This window comes from Condylostylus longicornis, unplaced genomic scaffold, assembly GCF_029603195.1.
Source record: "Condylostylus longicornis isolate FDR11 unplaced genomic scaffold, ASM2960319v2 ptg000010l, whole genome shotgun sequence".
NCBI classification, from domain to species: Eukaryota; Metazoa; Arthropoda; class Insecta; order Diptera; family Dolichopodidae; genus Condylostylus; species Condylostylus longicornis.
This window is the reverse complement of record NW_026577979.1, coordinates 10,079,781-10,098,678: the sequence shown is the minus strand read 5'-3', so window position 1 is coordinate 10,098,678 and position 18,898 is coordinate 10,079,781. Positions and strand designations below refer to the sequence as shown.

The window sequence follows — 18,898 nt, the reverse complement described above, 5'->3', positions numbered from 1 at the left end:
TAAAATTTATTCAGCTCCTATACTTTTGCTTTTAGAAAAAAGGATTACTCTACAGAAAAACTAATTCAAAATTTTAGAGTATAACAAAAATTTTTACACGGTGAATTAACAAAAAAAAAAATTATCCAACAAATTGAAATTTAGATTTTGTTCACTTATTACCGGAATATTTTACCGTGTACAATTATAAAAATGAATTTTAGTCGGATAAGCGAAGAAATTTTGTTTTAAATTTTAGTTAATGGGATTTAAATGATCAAAAAAAAAAATGATTTTAGTTGTTGATTTTTCTTTTCAAATCTGGCCTAATTTTTTCTATTTAACATTTTTAAAATATTTTTTCAACTTCATTCTATTTGTAATTGACCATTATAGTTGATTTAAAACCAAAAACAAACCAAAATCCCCCAAATTATTCATTTAATTTCAATACTGCTTTCAACATAAATTGTTTAATATATTTGAAAAACTCAACAAAGCGTTGAAAACTCTAAAAATACAAATCAGCCCCATTCAAAACTACAATGTAAATAATAGAATATTGCATTTAAGTTTTCCGGGGCGTTATTTTATATTGTCTGATTAAAGTTTAAATATATGTTTGCGTCTACTTTCTGACTCTCTCTCTCTAATATTATTTTGGGATTCTAGTTTTGTTTTGGGACTTTCTTGATTTCGTGGTTAAATTTCAATTTTTTGATTTTTGTTTTAGTTTTATGGTTTAATGTATGTACTTGTATAGTAAAATTACTAGCTTGAATTTTATTTGATTAGTTTAATGATATGTGTTTAAAAAAATTTTACAATTTATGATGTTGGTTGTTTAATAGATTTAGATATGGTGAAAATAAAAAGCGTAAAGAAAATTAAATTGAATTAATTTTCTTGAAAAATGATTACCTATTTGAAATATGCTAGGGAAATTTTTTTTTTTTTAAGATTTAATTTGTAATTTATGTATATGAATAGTTAGATTGTAGATTTATGAATTATGTAATTATTTTTTTTTTCATTCAATTTGTGATACACGTATAATTTAAAGTTAAGATAGTATCTTTGTACGCTGTACACCTTCTGAATATCCTAGAAATTACTTGAAAATAAGATTGGAATTGTTAGTTGATCGGGAATGTTAAATATTATTCAAAAATTTTATTAGAGAATAAATTTTTTATTATAATATTTTGTAGAGATAATTTTACGTATTTGGTAGGTAGATTTTATTTTCTTCATCAATGAAATGATGAAATGATTATTATTTTAAAGTTCATGGATTTTAGTCGACAATAACATAGTAATGATGAAAGTGGAAAATATAAATGAAAGTGGGAAAGTATAACCAACAAGAAATTATCAAAAAAAGATGAGACTGAGACACAGTAGATGATAAGACTGTAACTTTACCTATGAATTTTTATTGAATGTGTAATGAATAAGTGTGGATATACCTGAATAAAGTTCAATCAAAACACTGGTAAAGTAGTACTTTTCTTTGGAACAAATGAATGGCAATACTCTTTTAAAAAATTTCGTCTCCTTAAATATTTCATTGAAATATTATGAAAAAAAAAATATTGCATACTTTCCGGCAAAAATTTCCGAGAGATAATCGTTCAATCATTGCTTAATTATGCCACTTAAGATAAGAAATTAAGATAAGAATTTTCCGATGGCCAGATATTTATCGTTACCTTTCTGCTTATATAGAAATTTGAAAAAGCTTTCGTTTTCTGAAATATTAGGCCGCGAAAATTTAAATTATACTCATTTTGAGAAATGTAGACTTGGAGACTATTTTTTTGCGCTGGCGAGACTAAAATTTGCGGATTCTGTACAATAAATTGTCAAAAAGGAAACTTTTAGGACTTTGAGGGGTTATGAAATCTAAAAAGGTTGAGATAATTACAAATATTCTTCCAGAGAACTAGTTTTCTCGCAAGGATATATTTTTATATCTTTACACGCTAATAGAGACTGTTTCGAAAAAACTCAATTTTAAAATCAATTTTTGAGAATTTTTAACAATTTCGTGTTTTTGTGTGCCTATAAAGTTTTCAAAATTGTTGTGAAAAAATTAAATGAATGAGATTTAATAAGAGGCCCGTTACTAACTTCAATTTGCCCATCTTCGAATTGAATTATACGATAATTTTAAATTCGGTTTATTCAAATACAATATAGTAATATCTTAATTTTTAGCAAAGTTAACTTAAACTGTTTTCTGTTTAGTTTCCTAACATTTCATGCAATAGGTATTTCTCATATACTTTCAATTTAGGATAATTTAATTCAATTTCAATAATGAATTTTTACAATACCAATTACAAACAATAAAGTTTCACACACTTTTCTTAATTTCTTATAAAAATCAGAAAATTGTTTTAATTCCCAATTTGGAGAAAAAATATTTCATTTCACATAGGATGTTGTACAGGGTACGTGTGTGTGCCATCTAATTAACATTCAATTTAAATCTAATTTATTATAAAAAAAAAAACCGTGTTAACTGAATTCAAAATTAATCAAATTATAAGGCGAATCATAAAATTTTAATGACTTGTTAAAGCAAAAATTTAAGTGTGAATTTTTATAAAACATTTTTATTAAATGTTAATTTAGTGCTCGTTTTTTTTATCACTAAATTAAAATTTTACTAGAAAAATCCATTAAGATATTTATGCTAACGATCACCATTTTATTTTTTCAACAATCTTCAAATTTTATGGTTATTATCATTGTATTTCTTAACTTTTGATAAGAAAATTAGTATGTACATAAATATTTTTGTTGTCAAAATTGATTTTAAATCATTTATGCATAATAGTGATTTAAATATGATTTTGCAATAATCATAAAAATAAGCGTGTTAAGGAAATTTTATTTTATGCAAGGTGTCTCGTATCTATTAAAGCGATTTTACAAAGTAAATGGTAACCTTTTTGCTGCATCTCTGCCTTTTCAATTGTTTGTCAGAATATTCGTAGTATGCGGAAAAATTTTGATACTTTTCTTTTGCACATTAATTCATTAACTAATAAGCCTGATTTTATTTTCTTAACTGAAACTTGGATTTATGATTCTGAAGTTAATTTATATAGTATACCAAATTATAGTATTTATTCGTGCTGTAATAATAATTATGCAGCTGGTGGTGTTATAGCTTTTATCAGTGATAATATTTTATGTTCTAAGACTGTTATTGAAATGAATACTGCTGATGCATTAAAAATTGATTGCAAAATTCTTGAAAGAGACTTCTCTTTCTTATGTATATATAGATTTAATATTGGTAGTAAAGAGTTATTTTTGGAAGAATTGTCTGCTCATTTGAATATCAATAATTCGCGTAATCTAATTATTTTAGGTGATATGAATTTAAATATTCTATGTGATGCAGTAGTTTCAGAATCTTACCTTAATTTAATGTCTTTTTATGGTTTAGAATCTTGTATTAATTGTCCCACACGTATTAATGATGTGTCTAGTTCCTGTATTGATCACATATTTGTTCGTCTAAGTAATTCTAATGGCTTGAGTTTATATAGTTCTATTTTTGATTATGGGATTTCAGATCATGTTATGACTGCTTTATTAATTAATGATATTAACTTCAATAAAATACCAAGGTCGGCAACTGATAGGATCCATTTTAAAAGAACGAATTATGAGTTATTGAATAAGAGGCTTAGGTTAGAAAGCTGGATTGATGTATTTTGTGGACGTGATCCGAATGTAGCGTTTGAGGCATTTAACCAAATTTTGAACGGGCATGTGGATTTCTGTTCGGAATTTGTTAGTTCTAATAGATTTACACCATTGAAACCCTGGATGAATGATAGGTTACTGAAGGATATTGATTTTAAACATAAATTAGCTAAAAAATGTGCAAGATTTCCAAATAATCCTACTTTAAAAGCAAGGTATAAGAAAATTTGTAAAAAAGTGAGACGTAATGCGAAAAAAGTGAAGGATTGTTATTATATGTCGGAACTTAATAGGGTTAAAGGTAATACACGAAAGGAGTGGAATATTGTTAACAGTTCTTTAAATCGTTGTAAATTTGACAGTGTTCCTATTTCTTCTTTGAATTTGGATGGTGTTATTGTGAGTGATAAAGAAGTAATTGCGAATGAATTCAATAGCAAATTTTCTGACGTGAATAATTTATTGTCAGGTTTCAATTCGCTGGGATGTGTTGATGGTTTTTGCGATTTGGTTGATGATATTCATCAAGTTAGCAGCTGTTATTTTGAGCCGATTTCTTCATTTGAGCTTTACAAGATAATAGTAAGTGAGCTAGATAACTCCAGTACTAATTTATTGCTGAAGAAAATCGCTTTAAATATAGTTGACACTCTTTCTTTTATCTTTAATTGGTGTATAGATGATGGTATATTCCCTGATTTGCTAAAATTAGCTGATGTTGTTCCATTATTTAAAAAGGGTGATAGATGTAATATAGATAATTACAGGCCAATTTCAAAGCTACCCCCGTTGGCTAAGGTTATTGAAAAATTGATCAAAAAAAGAATGTTAAAATTTTTGGATCGGAATAAATTTTTTAGTGATATTCAGTACGGGTTTAGAAGTGAACTGTCTACAGAGGATGCTTTATTGAATTTTTGTTCGAGAATTTACGGGGGTCTAAACAGTGGTACTAAAAATGCTGCTCTTTTTATAGATATCAAAAAGGCCTTTGACACTGTAGATCATGAAATTCTGCTCGATAAACTATATAAGGCAGGTTTTAGAGGTAATGTATTTTATCTTTTTAAATCTTATTTAAGTGGTAGAAAACAAAAAGTTGTTATAGATAATTGTGTTTTTAGCGATTTCAAAGATATTCTTGTAGGAGTACCTCAGGGCTCAGTCCTTGGTCCTATTCTTTTTTTAGTATTTTTCAATTCTCTGTTGTTTCAGAAATTTAGAGGTCGTCTAACTGCTTTTGCAGATGACGTTGGTTGCTCGTATAGTAATCTTTCGTTGTTTGAAGTTGTATGTGATATAAGTTATGACTTGGCATTGCTTAGAAATTGGCTTTCTCTCCATAAGCTTTTATTAAGTGATAAAACAAGGCTACTATTTTTTAACCTGGGTGGATCGGTGCCGTTGATTGATAATTTATATTATCATTGTTCGGATTGTAACAAATTCAATTTATGTGCATATAGGGAGAATTCGATACCTTACGATAATTCCAGCAACTGTAACCCGGCTTGTTTTAAACTAGAATGTGTCGATTCTTTTAAGTATTTGGGTCTTACATTGAATGCGAGGTTTGATTGGTCTGAGCACACAAGGTTGTTGAAACACTATTTTAGTACAGTGGTAAGGCAGTTTTACTATCTGAAACAGTTTGCCTCAAAAAAACTTTTAACATCTATTTACTACGCCTTGTTTCATTCCAAGCTTCAATATGGGATCGTGAACTGGGGTGGAACCCATAATTGTCTTCTGCAGCCACTTTTGACGCAACAAAAATGTGTAATTAGATTAATTCTGAATAAAAATCGTAGAGTTAGCAGTTTTGATCTTTTTAGGAGTTTGAAAATTCTTCCACTAAAGCACCTTTATTGTTTTAAAGTTCTTAAGGAATTTTTTAGGAAAAGTGGTTACTTAAATTATAGATACTGTTCGATTCATAATCTTAGAATTAACAATAGAAGGCTAGCTTTTGTTCCTCCACATAGAGTTCAGCATTTTTTAGGCTCTTTTGCATCAATAGCTCCACGGCTGTATAATGCTTTGCCGCAGTGCATTCGAGGCTTGTGTTTCGGTTCCAAACTATTAAGGGAGATAAAATCATGGCTTTTTGGTTTCAATCATATTGAAATAAGGAGTTTGTTTGTAATTACTACTTAATTTCGCATTTACGAATATCAACTTGTTTTAGTTTCGCTTTTTTCTTTTCTTTTTTCAAAATACTTAAAAATTTTTTTCTTTCCTTTTACATTTATTAACATTTTTTTTTTTAGTTTAATTTACTCTTTTTTAATTTTTATTTTTTTTTTTAATAGAGTAACCCCACTCTAATTTTGAATTAGTACACTTGTAGTTTTAATTAACAGCATTCGCAACTGCAATACTATAATTGCATTGAATGCATTGATTAGTTTTTATTCAATGTTCTTTTTGTTTTGAGAGACACTATATGAGGTACATTATTTATTTTTAATTAATGAAATTATACATTATTTTATTGGTTTTAATTAAAATTTGAATGAAAAAGTAATTTGAAATTTTTTTGTATATTGAATTTATTTAATCTTAATTTTTAGTATTACTTTTATAAGTTAATTTGTAATAGTTTTATAATTTTTCATTTATTATTGTTATGTAATATTGTTACACTGTTAATGAATTTGAATAAAAAACTGAATTGAAATTGAAAAAAAAAAAAAAAAAAAAAAAAAAAAAAAAAAAAAAAAAAAAAAAAATGTGTTTTACCCATGAATGTGTAAGAATCTTTTTTTATTAAAAAATTAGTGAAATCAAAACTGACTTACAGAGCTGTACCAACGAGAGGCGCTATGTGATATTCTCCGGGCCATTGATTTTTCAAAATGAAAAATTCGGTTGTTAAGTTAAACAGTCGCATGACCGAAGAAAGACACCATTTTGAACGATTGTTGGATATTTTTCTAAGTTATTAAGGAAATTATTCTATTACACTATTTTTCTCTCAATAAATCCTAAACCATAGTAAAGGCAGGAAGATATACCAAATTAAAGCTCAGTTGACAGAGTTTCCTGCTGTGCTAAAAATGGGGAAAGATCCAATGTTATGTCAACTAGAAAATTAACTTTTAAAATTTAGAAAAGTTAAAATTTCAAAATTTTTGAACTTTAATGTCATGTGATTTTGAAATCTGAACAGATTATATGTAATGTAGAGAAATAATAAGGGCATAAGAAAGCCCTTGTTCTAAGGTTTCCAAATTATATTTAATAATACGTTTGTCTTACATGTGCACACGTGCGTTATTTTGAGCCTGTAGCTGTGAACCTGTTGAGTTCTGAGCATCGTCTGCTTTCAAAAGTTTTGCCTACTCATAAGAGCATATACAATGGTATATATAGCACTTTATACGAAACCCTGTATACAGCAATGGTATTATGTGAAAAACTCAAAATTGCTATAAAATAAATATTTTAATCAAATTTAATAATAATGTATTCGAGAGAAGATTATTGTTGATTAACAAGGTGCTTTGATAAGTTAAGTATTTATTTTGCATTGTAAATAACAAATCTAGTTTTAACTAGCCATGACATTCAATTAATTTCCAATTTTAAAATTAATTGATACATTTAACATTATTGTTGATTATTTTTATATTTACAATATTTTACAATATTAGGAATATTTAAATTTGATTCTTATATTATAATTTTTAATTTATTTGCAAAACATGAGCCTTTTGTTTGGCGTTTTTAAGAGTTAAAATGTTGAGTTTGTAAAGTTATAGTTTGTATAATTAGCACATATGGAGTTGGAATGTTGATTCTAAGTGGAATCTGAGAAATTTTTAATATTGTGAGTAAGATAATTTCGTCTGGAAACAGTTCAGATGAAAATATTTGTGAAGACACAAGATTTATTTGGGCTTTAGATCCCTGTAGGTATCACAAGATAGTAATCGAACAACTAATGAAATTATATCTACAAGCAATTTTCGTTAGAACAAAAGTTCATTTCACGACGAGGATAGAGAAATTATAGAAAACGTCTTTAACATTTTAAAAATTTTCAGAATTATTCATATTTTTTCCTTTATGGCACCTCAAACTTTAATAAAATTTTAACTATTAACGCTCAGTCAGTCGAGAACCATAATTCAAAAAGATTTTGTTTTCGTTTTTTGAATATTTTATTTATGCCAGTTAATTCCTTTTTTTTTGAGCGCAGAATGACGAGTATAAAATAATAAAAATTATGTTTTTTTTTGTACTCCATAACTTGCTTCTTGCATGAACATCATCATAAATTTTATCTTTTGATAACTTTTTTTATTACACTGTGATCCTGGAATTGAACAATAACATGTAAGTTTTTATTATTAATGCCATTTTTTTTTGTTTTTTTACTTTTTTGTTCCTTAATGTAGTAATGATTCTGTAACTGCAAAACTGCTCACAATTCTAAATATATCTTAAAAAATTCAAATATAATTGCGGTGACCATTAATTAAAAAAATTAAATTGTTAATTTAATACAATGTGTGAGTAGTTTTCGCAATACGCGCGGCGTTCTTACATAAAATATTTTGAATATTCTGTTTTTCCCAATATTTTAATCAATTTTACAGAAAATTTTATTGTACTATTAAGGGCTTTAATAACTGCCTCCTGTTGGAATAAGTTGGAACATAAAACATTCATTGATTTTGTTTGATTTGACTAAAATTTGAAAGTGAAAATTTTGATTTCATTCAAAATTTTATTGTAATGTTTGATTGGATTTGCATGCATGCAACTCTATGGTCGCAAGCAATTAAGCAATTAAAGAGTTTTATTTTTTTACAAACTGATTGCAATTTTTAGTTGACGCAATAGGTTTGAATTGACGCAATAGTTTAGTTGCTTAAATGTGCCCGCAACGATTTTACAATCAAGCCCTCTACTTTTGGTTAGTTGAAATACTTGACACAATTCAAACTTTGTCCTTTATTAAATTTTAAAGAAGTATGGTCACTATAAATGTAATAACACAAAGTTATAAAAAAAAATTTATTATATGTACAGATACAGGAATTTTTTTTTTGGCTCATGTAAATATAGTTAACGCTTGGTATTGCCATTATACAAAAATTGAATAGTGCTTAATTATCTGCTACTGCCACACATGCCTACGTACACACATTATACGATATAATAAAAGATATTTTGCTTTCATATTTCGTAAGTATAATAGTGAGGTCGTTATATGAGTTGCCCAAAATTTTAAACATAAATATTTAAATTGAATCAGGAATGAAAGACTCCATGAACGATATTGATCAAATTTATTTGGATTTTAAAATTAAGAGGAACTAATAACACTTCCATAATACTTAATGTTTCACATTTACTTTAATTTGATTTACTATATAGATTCTTAAATCAATTCTTAATATATTTATAGTATAGGAGATTTCAGTTCAATATTAGGTACCTATTAAGGCTTAAATTTTTGATTCTACTTGGAATCGGTGCTTTTATTGAGCTACCTATTCTTTCTAAGACAATCGTCTGTTGTTTATTTTAAAAATATTTTCCAATTAAATTTCATTTAAAATTTACTGAAAAAAGACAAAACAATAAATAGATCGAAAATTGTTGTAGCACACGACAAAAGGTTGCGAATATTTTTTTTTTTCAGTAAGGATATGAATGACGGCTTTATACAATAAAAAGTAATAAATATGAATAAAGAAAGGAAAAGGACGAAAAAAAAAATAAATCCCTATCGTATAAGTGTCATACAATAAAAAATAAAATGTTAACTATGACGAATTGATAAATTGTTATATAAAAACTATAGAAATTTGCAAATTATAAAAAAAAATTAAAATGTTGAAGATGTAAAATAGAATCAAAAAAAGAATTGTTGTAACATTGTTGAATCGTTCTTTTCTGCATAACAATTGCCCTTTGATATGTTGGTGTTGATTTGAATTCACATTTTATTTTTAGAGAATCTAAGTACTTATGTGTACGGGTATGCTATGATGTAGTACGGTCGGAATTACATTAATAATGTCATAAAGTATTTATTTAGGAGATGAAAATGGTTTCAATTTGAAAAATATAAGAATAATATATTATGAACCTTAGAATAATAATAAAATAAATCTTAGGATAATTAATGGTTTTAAACTAACTGAATAACATGAAGGTTATATTAAAAATTCAAGATTGTAGAGGAGAAAAAAGAATGTACATATGAAAATAATGTCCTTAATAATATTGTTAAAGAATGACAAATGTAAATTTTTACAAAAATGCCATTAATTACTGATAGTATTGTAAAAAAAATTACAATATTTAATTCATGTTGTTCTATGTGTATACTCCAAAACAAATAGATCACAGAAATTTCTTGAGATGAGGAATGTTGTTGCGCTTGTGAAAATTCTCGTACATTTCGTCGTAAAAGTTCATTTTCACTTATTTTTGTAAAACCGATTTTCCATAGCTCACCATCTTATTTCTTTATAGGATATTTTCTGATTCTCATAAAGTTTACATTAACACAATAGTTAGCCCTCAAATAAATTACAGTATTACAGCTGTATCAAACCATGAGACTTCTGGGTAACACAACTTCTCCCAAGAGCAATTAAATTGTTTTAATCACATCGTAATTTTTTTGAAAAAATGCATTACGAAAAAATTATTATAAACTTCATTATAACACAGATTTAATTTTACAGTTGAATAGAAAATTGAATTTAAATTTTAGATTTATGAAATTTTTGCTTTTATATGATTAAAATTCGCGTTACTCCGTATAAAATGCGTTCTATCGCTTCGAAATGTCAAACAATTTCGTCGAATTATTTATTATATTTTATTTAAGAAATATATATTTTTGACGAGACTTCAATGTTTAAGTTCAATGTTTGCAAACGCAAAGTTAGAGGAAGAATAAAGGAAATGAGAATTTCTGTACGAATACCTTGTTCCCCGTTATCATTATTGTCCTTCATACCAACGAAATTTTATTAAAAAATTTTTATTTTCCAAAGAACTCGTATAAGATGAGATGAAATAAAATTTAAGTATGTATATCAAAACACTTTCCTTATGGTTTAATTAGTTTTTAAATACAATGCCGATCTACAGTTTTATTTGTACATTCTTATTTCCTCCTTATAATGAGAAAAATCACTAAATGCATATTGAAATACTCTCAGTGTAAAAAATGCCTATTGGAATTGTAATTTATTAATTAAATGAATTCGGAATATGCAAAAAGAATGTTGAAGCGCTGGAGGATTACCATCATTTTAAGAATTTATAGTTGAATAAACAAAAATCTCATAAAACAATAAAAAAATATAAAAACTTTTTAACTTATTTAAAAAATTAAATTCATCTACACTTTTATATATGAGTTTTGGTACCTCACATTATGACTTATGATTTGTGGATGTGTCGAACTAATTATATTTATAGGCAAAATATTTTCCATTAACTACTGTTAAAATAATTTCAATCAGCGTTCTTAAAGAAATTCAAATAAATTAAAATTTATTACCGTAAATAGTTTTAAATTTTTTATCATAGGAAAAAGAAATGCGAAATTTTACAACATAAATTTCTCGTTTTTATAAAAACAAAAAAAAAATTATTTTAATTTTATTTAATTTCTTTAGCTTGAGGACCTTTGTTTTTTTAAAAATAAAAATAATTTTTTTTTTTAATTTAAATTTAAAGTGCAATAAATTGCCAGTAGTAAAAAAAAAATTAAATAAAGTTGGGTCAAACCAATGGTTTGTATTGTAGCACTTTTCCCTTCAACTAGTGAAAATTCTGCTTTTAAATACAGTCTATGTATACCTACCACACTATTAAAATTATTTTCATTCATATACAAAACTATTTCTAGGATTGCATATATTTAGGATGACGCATATATGCAGTCTTTGAAATAAAGCAAAAATTAATATAAAAAGGGGTTAACATAATGCTCGATTTTAAGGGTTAATTGTGTGAGTTAAGAAAAATAATTATATTTTTTAATTTCACGGAATTCACCGTTAGCTTTTTGCGTTTATAAAAATTTGGAAAAGCTTGCGGTTTCGGAAATATAAGGTGTCAAAAATTCAAATTTTACGAATTTCAAGAGGTGATAACTTGAGAGGGGGTGGAGATGGAAAAAAATTTTCTTCTAACAAAATGAACTATTTATTAATATCTAAAAGCTCCTAAAATTTCAAGCTTCTACAGTCTGGGGTCTAGAAGAAAAACGACATCAAAAATTTGGAAAAAAAGGACTTTAAATAACGGTAAATTTGAGCGTCCATTTTGTTTTTCTTAAGTAGAACTATAGTATACCGCGCAAGGGGAAGCAAGCCATTGCCTCTCTGCGTTTGCAAAATTTCAAAAATGCTTATGGTTTCATTGCAACAAATATTTAAAAAAGGCCATTTTTAGGGTTTTGGGGGGTATAACTTCTAGAGGGGGGGAGATAGGTAAAAATTTTGTTCTACGGAAATAAGTTTCTAGTGAAGATCTATGTACGTATTAAATTTCAGCTTTCTATCTTCAAAGGTGTAGAAGTTTTGTAAACAGACACACGGACAGACGGACGGACGGACGGACGGACGGACAGAGTGAAACTAATAAGCACTTTTTTCAAAAATTTTTTTGGAAAAGTGCTAAAAATCTAAAAGCATAAAAATTATTTTAAAAACTTCAAAATGGCAACATCCTTTTTTTTGTTTTTACTACAAACGAAAAAATTTATAAACTTTTTAGACATTAATGTACAATTTTACGATATAAAATATAAAAAATAATTTCTGTTATAGTTTATAACAGTCACACTCACTAAATTATTCGCATACAGTGAAATCACGGTAAATTTTATTTAATTAAAACTATTTTATAAAAATCTTAAGGAAGCTCAAATAGAGAAAGTGTGCTCTTGGAATTGAAATTTTAAAGATCAGTGATGTAAGATATTGTAAGACATGGAAGAAATTCATTAAATTACTATATGAGCCTAATTTAGAAAATATTACAGAAAAAAACTCTGCCAGAACTCCGTGGTTTAACTCTATTATATTTTCCCACTCGAACTTTTGATTCTATAATCCAATTGTGCGAAAATGAAACGTGGTATTCCTGAATCGTTTAAAGATATTTATTAAAAGCCTAATTATAATTTTTTGTCATTTCATTGGTTGCCATTCCACTATATTCACTTTGTGACATTCACATTAATTCAATGATTATTTTGAGAAAACTTAAATACCCCACGATATTTCTCCTAAAAAATAATAAGGTAATGGAGAGCAGTGTGTAAATGTATATTATTTTATTATATGTATATAAATCGGTAAAAATAACTCATTCACTTAAAATACTAGTAAACAGTTTGACATTATCATTTGTTCATATTATTAATACTCGTAATTACGAGTATCAAACCAAGGACATCTACAGGAATAAATTTTCATGTAAATAACTACTCTATCCCTTTTTTTCGAATAGCGTACAGAGCTACATACATGTGAAAGCATTAAATGATAAATTTGCAACAATTTCACTTTGTGGCATAAATTGTGGCTTTAATTACTGTGTCCAAAGGAGTGACTCTACAGTAAATGACAGTAATTACCAGCATTTATTGTCAATTGTCTTCCCTAAAGTGTGAATAAATTAACTCTAGAAATAACCAAGAACTGAATTTAAATAGAGGAAGAACAAATTTCTTTAAAAAATTGTGCTTAAAACAGTTTATATTCGAATTTTTTTCATAAAGTTCAAATAAATTCGATTGTACTGAATTTCATCTTACATATAAATTGCTTTGAATTTACTTTTCATATATAAGCCAATAAACTATTTATATCCATTTGCTTTTTTTTAGCACTATATAAAAATATGTATGTACGTAAAAGAGCACATAGCACACCACACACATGAACCAATATAAATAACATGATTTCATACTAAAAGTTCCTGTTTAAGATGTTTTTGCTGTTATAATACCGTTCTCTCTATACTTAACATATATCCATTACAAAATAAGAAAAAAATAAAAAAAAATAAATGAAAACGTTCTGCATATATCAAAAAATGATTATTATGCAAATTGGATGCATTAAAATTTAAATATTTTATGTGAACAATATTCAGAAAAAAAAAACACACACACACAACAGCAACAAATATGGAAAAATTGTAATAAAAAATGAAAAATCTCAGTTGCCTTATAGCATTTCGCATATAAATTTTTTTTTTTGCCTTTGCATATTTATTATTGAAAACAAGAATGAATGAAAACTGTTATTGAGGTGCAATTATTATGTCCTCGAGAATTTACGAGTATTTACTTTTTTCATTTCATTTTTTTCATCATATTCAACAACGACTGTGTACTAGTTTTCCCCATATAATTTATTTTTTCATGATCATCATCAACTCCATTTTGAATTTACTGCAATTTATATACATTTTGTCTTTTAATTTTTTCCTATATTATATTTGCCTATACTCTAAATTAAGTTACATTTACGGTATTAACATTGACAAGTAAAAACTTTCCAAGTCGTTATTGTGAAGAAAATGGTCTTACATGGAAAATATTTTATGACATTGTAAGACCATGAATCGAAATATTGTTCTGAAATTGTTTACGAATGATAATATTCATTCATTGCATGAATTGAAACCGGATCGGGGTTCGGGTTTCAGAATATGACGAAATATCAAAAGATTTCAATTCTAAGTTTGTGTCATGAAATTGTGGAAAAGAAATCTGGATCTCTTAGGGTCTCGAAGTATAGTGGAATAAAAATCACTCATCGGGTATATCTTACAAAAATCACGTAAATTTGTATAACTTGCAAAAATATATGTTACCTAATAAGTAAAATTTTCATTTAGGCGGAATTAAGCGTTTAGTGAAACTATTTTTCTTCTCTTTTGAAGAATTCACAATCGAATTCTATTTTATTTATATTTTTCGAATTTGTAGTTTGTTATCTCTATGAAATTTGGTTTGTAAATAAGAAAAAAATCGTATTAACTATCAAGAGGGATGAATGTTCAACACCAAAGGGACCTTTGTATGGAATATAGATATAGAAATCGGGTACTTTGTGTAGAAATATTCAAATGAATTTAATTTGGTTGAAAACGATTTTTCTAAACTGAGGCAAGTTTTTCTTAAACCCAGGGATTTTCTTTTTAGAAATATTTGCAAAATTTTAGTGGGCTTCGATTAGAAACTGTAGAAAACTCAAATTTATATTAATTTTCTTAAAATTTAGAATTTCGGTTTAGCAAATGATGTTTAGATGACTTTTCTAAAATATTCACAAGTTTTCACACTTCTTTTCAATAATTTTGGAATTATTTGAGGTACATAATCCAAATTTGTCTAGTGAAAATGTGTTGAGAGCGATTTTCATTAAAATTCTGAACTAGTAGACGCGATTTAAGCAGTTTCCGTTTATAACCACAGAATTATAATCGATTTTAATTCTAAATCATTTTTTAACTTTCTTACTTGTTATTTTTGCAGAAATTTGCGCCAAATAACAACATTTTGCTTTTTCAAAAGTATTTGCAATTTTAATTTTCTTTTTACCATTTTTTTATTTCGTTTGTATTTTTCCAATTCTTATATTATTTATTAAAATCGCTCATACACGTTCAAAAAGTCAATTGGCAACCATTATAGTAATAATAATAACTACTAAAACGATTTAAAAAAGCAGAAAACATAATTTCATTTGCATCCAATTTAATACAAAAAAAAAAAAATGAAAACAAGAAAAAAAAATAAAAGTCGTGCATTATACCAGTTTACCAAGAACCATTATTTTTGAATGTTAGTAAAATTTTCACTGGGATGCAAAAAAAAATTTTTACCGAAACTTTGTTGTTGTTGTTGTTGTTTTTGTATAATTGAAGAGTTGGAAAATTGTTTTGAATATTTTGTATGTGCAAAATACAATTACAGCTTCTGTATAAATTTTCATGACCATTGCATATTCAATGACAGTTTGATGATGGCGTTGGTAATGATAGTTATACATTGATGATAGGGATGTTGATGATGATGATGATGATGATTATGTGCCTGATATTATATAGTAATTGCATAATGATAGGATATAATAGCTTTAATTTTTTTTTTTTTAGATTTTATTTTTGTTGTTAGCATTTTTGTAATTTAAAGCACGAAATAATTTTAAATCATTTTTTCCCATTTTGGATAAATGCGGCTAAATGCTTAAACAAAGAAAGATTTAGAAAAAATTTATCAATTGGTTTATTTATATATGCAGATTGAATACGAGTATTTCCTTTTTAGTGAAATGCCTTTGATAATATCAAGGAATTTTTTTTTTTTTTGAAGATTTGATTGCATATACTCGTATCTGCCCAAACTATACCATAATATTATTATAAATATGGCACGGTAGTTGATTGAATCCATTTTATGATTTTTGGATTCATATGCTTAAAATAGGCATACATATATACCATATTAGATGAAAGAAATATTCAATTTCTTTGGAATTATAAGAAAACTGGAAAGCGCCGTACTCGATTTATTTTCAAAATTTTAAATGCAAATATGAATTTATGTTTCATGATTTTTTTATTAAATTATTTAAGATTTTTACTTCAATTATTATACACTTATATGTACATTAGATTCATATGATATACTTATATGATATATATATAGATATATATAAATATGATATATATATATATGCATACTAAGCATTTTTTATTATAGTTAAATTTTAATGCCAAATTGAGCTACAGCAATTTTGTTCTTGATTTGAAATGATTGTAAAAAAATTTCAGACACAAAGTTTTAAATTTTTACCTTAAAGGTGAATTAAAGGCTTTTTTTTTATTTTATATAAATATTAGAGGAGAAGATTTTCTGTTATGTATTTGGGTTATAGCCGAGAATTTCCTTTTAAAAACATCAGTTTTAGCATTTTAATATGTAAAAATTATTTTGCCACCTCCATAATAAAATTCATAAGAAAATGCATGTAATTACAGTTTAAATGTAAAATTGAGTGATCGGAATTCGTGAAGAAGGCTTTTTTGTAAATATTTTAAAAGAAAAAAAAAAAGATTTGAATATTTTATAAGGTTGGATATTTTATAAATAAGGAAATTTGATTTTCTTTCAAAACAAAAATTATTAATTTTTTGTTCGTGACTTGTTTTGAAAATAAAAATTATTTAAAAATTAGAAAAATTAGCTGTTATGTTTGTGTTAGGAGGAAAGTTTTAATTTGATTTTTGTTTTTAGTTTGCAAATGTACTTTTTATGTTAGAGGTATTTGAAAGTAAACCAATAAAATGAAATTTAATAACTCATTAGTACAGTGAAAATTTTCTTACAACGCATTTTCTAACAATTTACTTGTTGAAGTCGGGGTACTTTATGTCGATGGTGTCCATATAAATAAGTGTCTTTGAATTTTTAACTTGGAAATCATAGGGTACTGAAAATTTCATTAAAATAGTTTATGCATGTTGTGGAAAAATTGCAGCATCTTCCATATTTCCGAAAGAATTTTTAATTTTATCAGACGATATCAGACAGTTTCAATTTTATAATTTTGGTAGGAACCCCAGAAGCATTCAAGAGGAGATTTCAGTTCTTGCCTCTATTCCTCTAGACAAATTAATTAAAACAAAGATCGTTTGTAGACCACACGTTATAAAATACAATAGTTCCTAATATAAGTATATTTTATTCTAACATTTCACTGAAAGAATTATTCTCCAAAATAGTTGACTGCGAACCAATAATTTTGTTAACCTTCGAATTACGGTTGTAATTATTACTGTTTAAAAAAAAAAAAACAAGTTTTTAAGTTTTTTCTTCTCGTATAGTCTGGGTATTTTTTTGGAAAACTAGGTGATTGTTAGTAAAAATCTGGCACCCCTGAATTAAATGGCAACTTGCAATGTGTATTTCTTATGATCGGATAATAATAATGACGAAGATTTTAATAAAATCAAGTTTTGTCAATTCTCTTAAATGTCCTTTTAAATCTAAACCCATGACGTAATTTTATTAACAATATAAAATTTTTTATTAAAAGTAATATTTAAAATAAATTTTTTTATTTCATATTTTTCTTAAATAGAACAAAATGGAAACGACAAACAGCAGTTGGTTTAGAATTATTAGCTGAAGCAGGAAATTATGCAGCATTTCAAAGATTATATGGTGGACCACCATATCTTGGTGGTTGGCCATATCCAAGTCAATCACCACATGGTGCACCACCAACAGCTACAGATTTATATTATAGACAAGCAGCAGCAGCAGCATTACAAAAACCATTACCTTATCGTTTATATCCAGGTGTACCAACAGCATTAGGTACATTAGGTGGTATACCAACACAATTTCCACATTTATCAGCATCAAGTTCATTATCATCATTAAGTAGTTATTATCAGAGTGCAGCAGCAGCAAATACAACAAGTGGAATTAATACAAGTACACCAGTATCATCTGGTGGTATATCACCAAGTAGCATTAATCCAAATAATAATAATAGTAATGGGAGTACTTGTAATAATAATAATAATAACAATAGTAGTAGTAGTAATAATAATATTATCAGTATTAGTAATAATTGTATAAATCGTACTGAAATTATACGAAGATCACCAAGTCCAACATTAAATCCAGGTAGTCCACCGGGCCGTTCAGAAAGTAGTCGACCACCAAGTGATGATGAAGATACAATTCAAGTTTGAAATTATCAAAAATTAAAATAATAATTTTTTTTAAATAAATTTTTAAATATTTTTTTTTTAAATTTTTAAAGAATTTTTAAATTTTTTTTTAGCAATTTTAAAGAAGATTTTTAAAATTTTCTTTGCTTAATGTAATTAAATTTTTTTTTGTACATTTAAATTTATTAAAACTGCTTTGTTGTTGTAAGCATAAAAGATACAAAATAGGCATTAAAAATTACTTAAGAGCCGTTTAACAATAAGCCCTAATTGTGCTGAAAACTTAACAAAAAAAAACAAAGCCTTCACTTTAAGCAAAGATATGGCGTTGATAACTTATTACAAATCTTTCAATTTTGAGTTTTTCTGTTAAATCTCAAAAGTTTTTACTACTTCCATAGTTATTGTATAGAATGGAATTCCTTTTTTTGCCACAAACACGGTC

At 26.4% G+C, this 18,898-nt stretch overlaps 1 protein-coding gene across 1 annotated transcript in view; it reads left to right on the top strand.

The window, feature by feature from the left end:
- Positions 1-18,607, top strand: part of LOC129618980 (homeobox protein B-H1-like) — a 115,349-nt gene extending 96,742 nt beyond the window's left edge. The window contains exon 3 of the mRNA XM_055534024.1: positions 17,853-18,607. Coding sequence (XP_055389999.1) covers positions 17,853-18,474 — 622 coding nt within the window. The 3' untranslated portion in view covers positions 18,475-18,607. The remainder of the gene's footprint in view (positions 1-17,852) is intronic.
- The last annotated feature ends 291 nt before the right edge of the window (positions 18,608-18,898 follow it).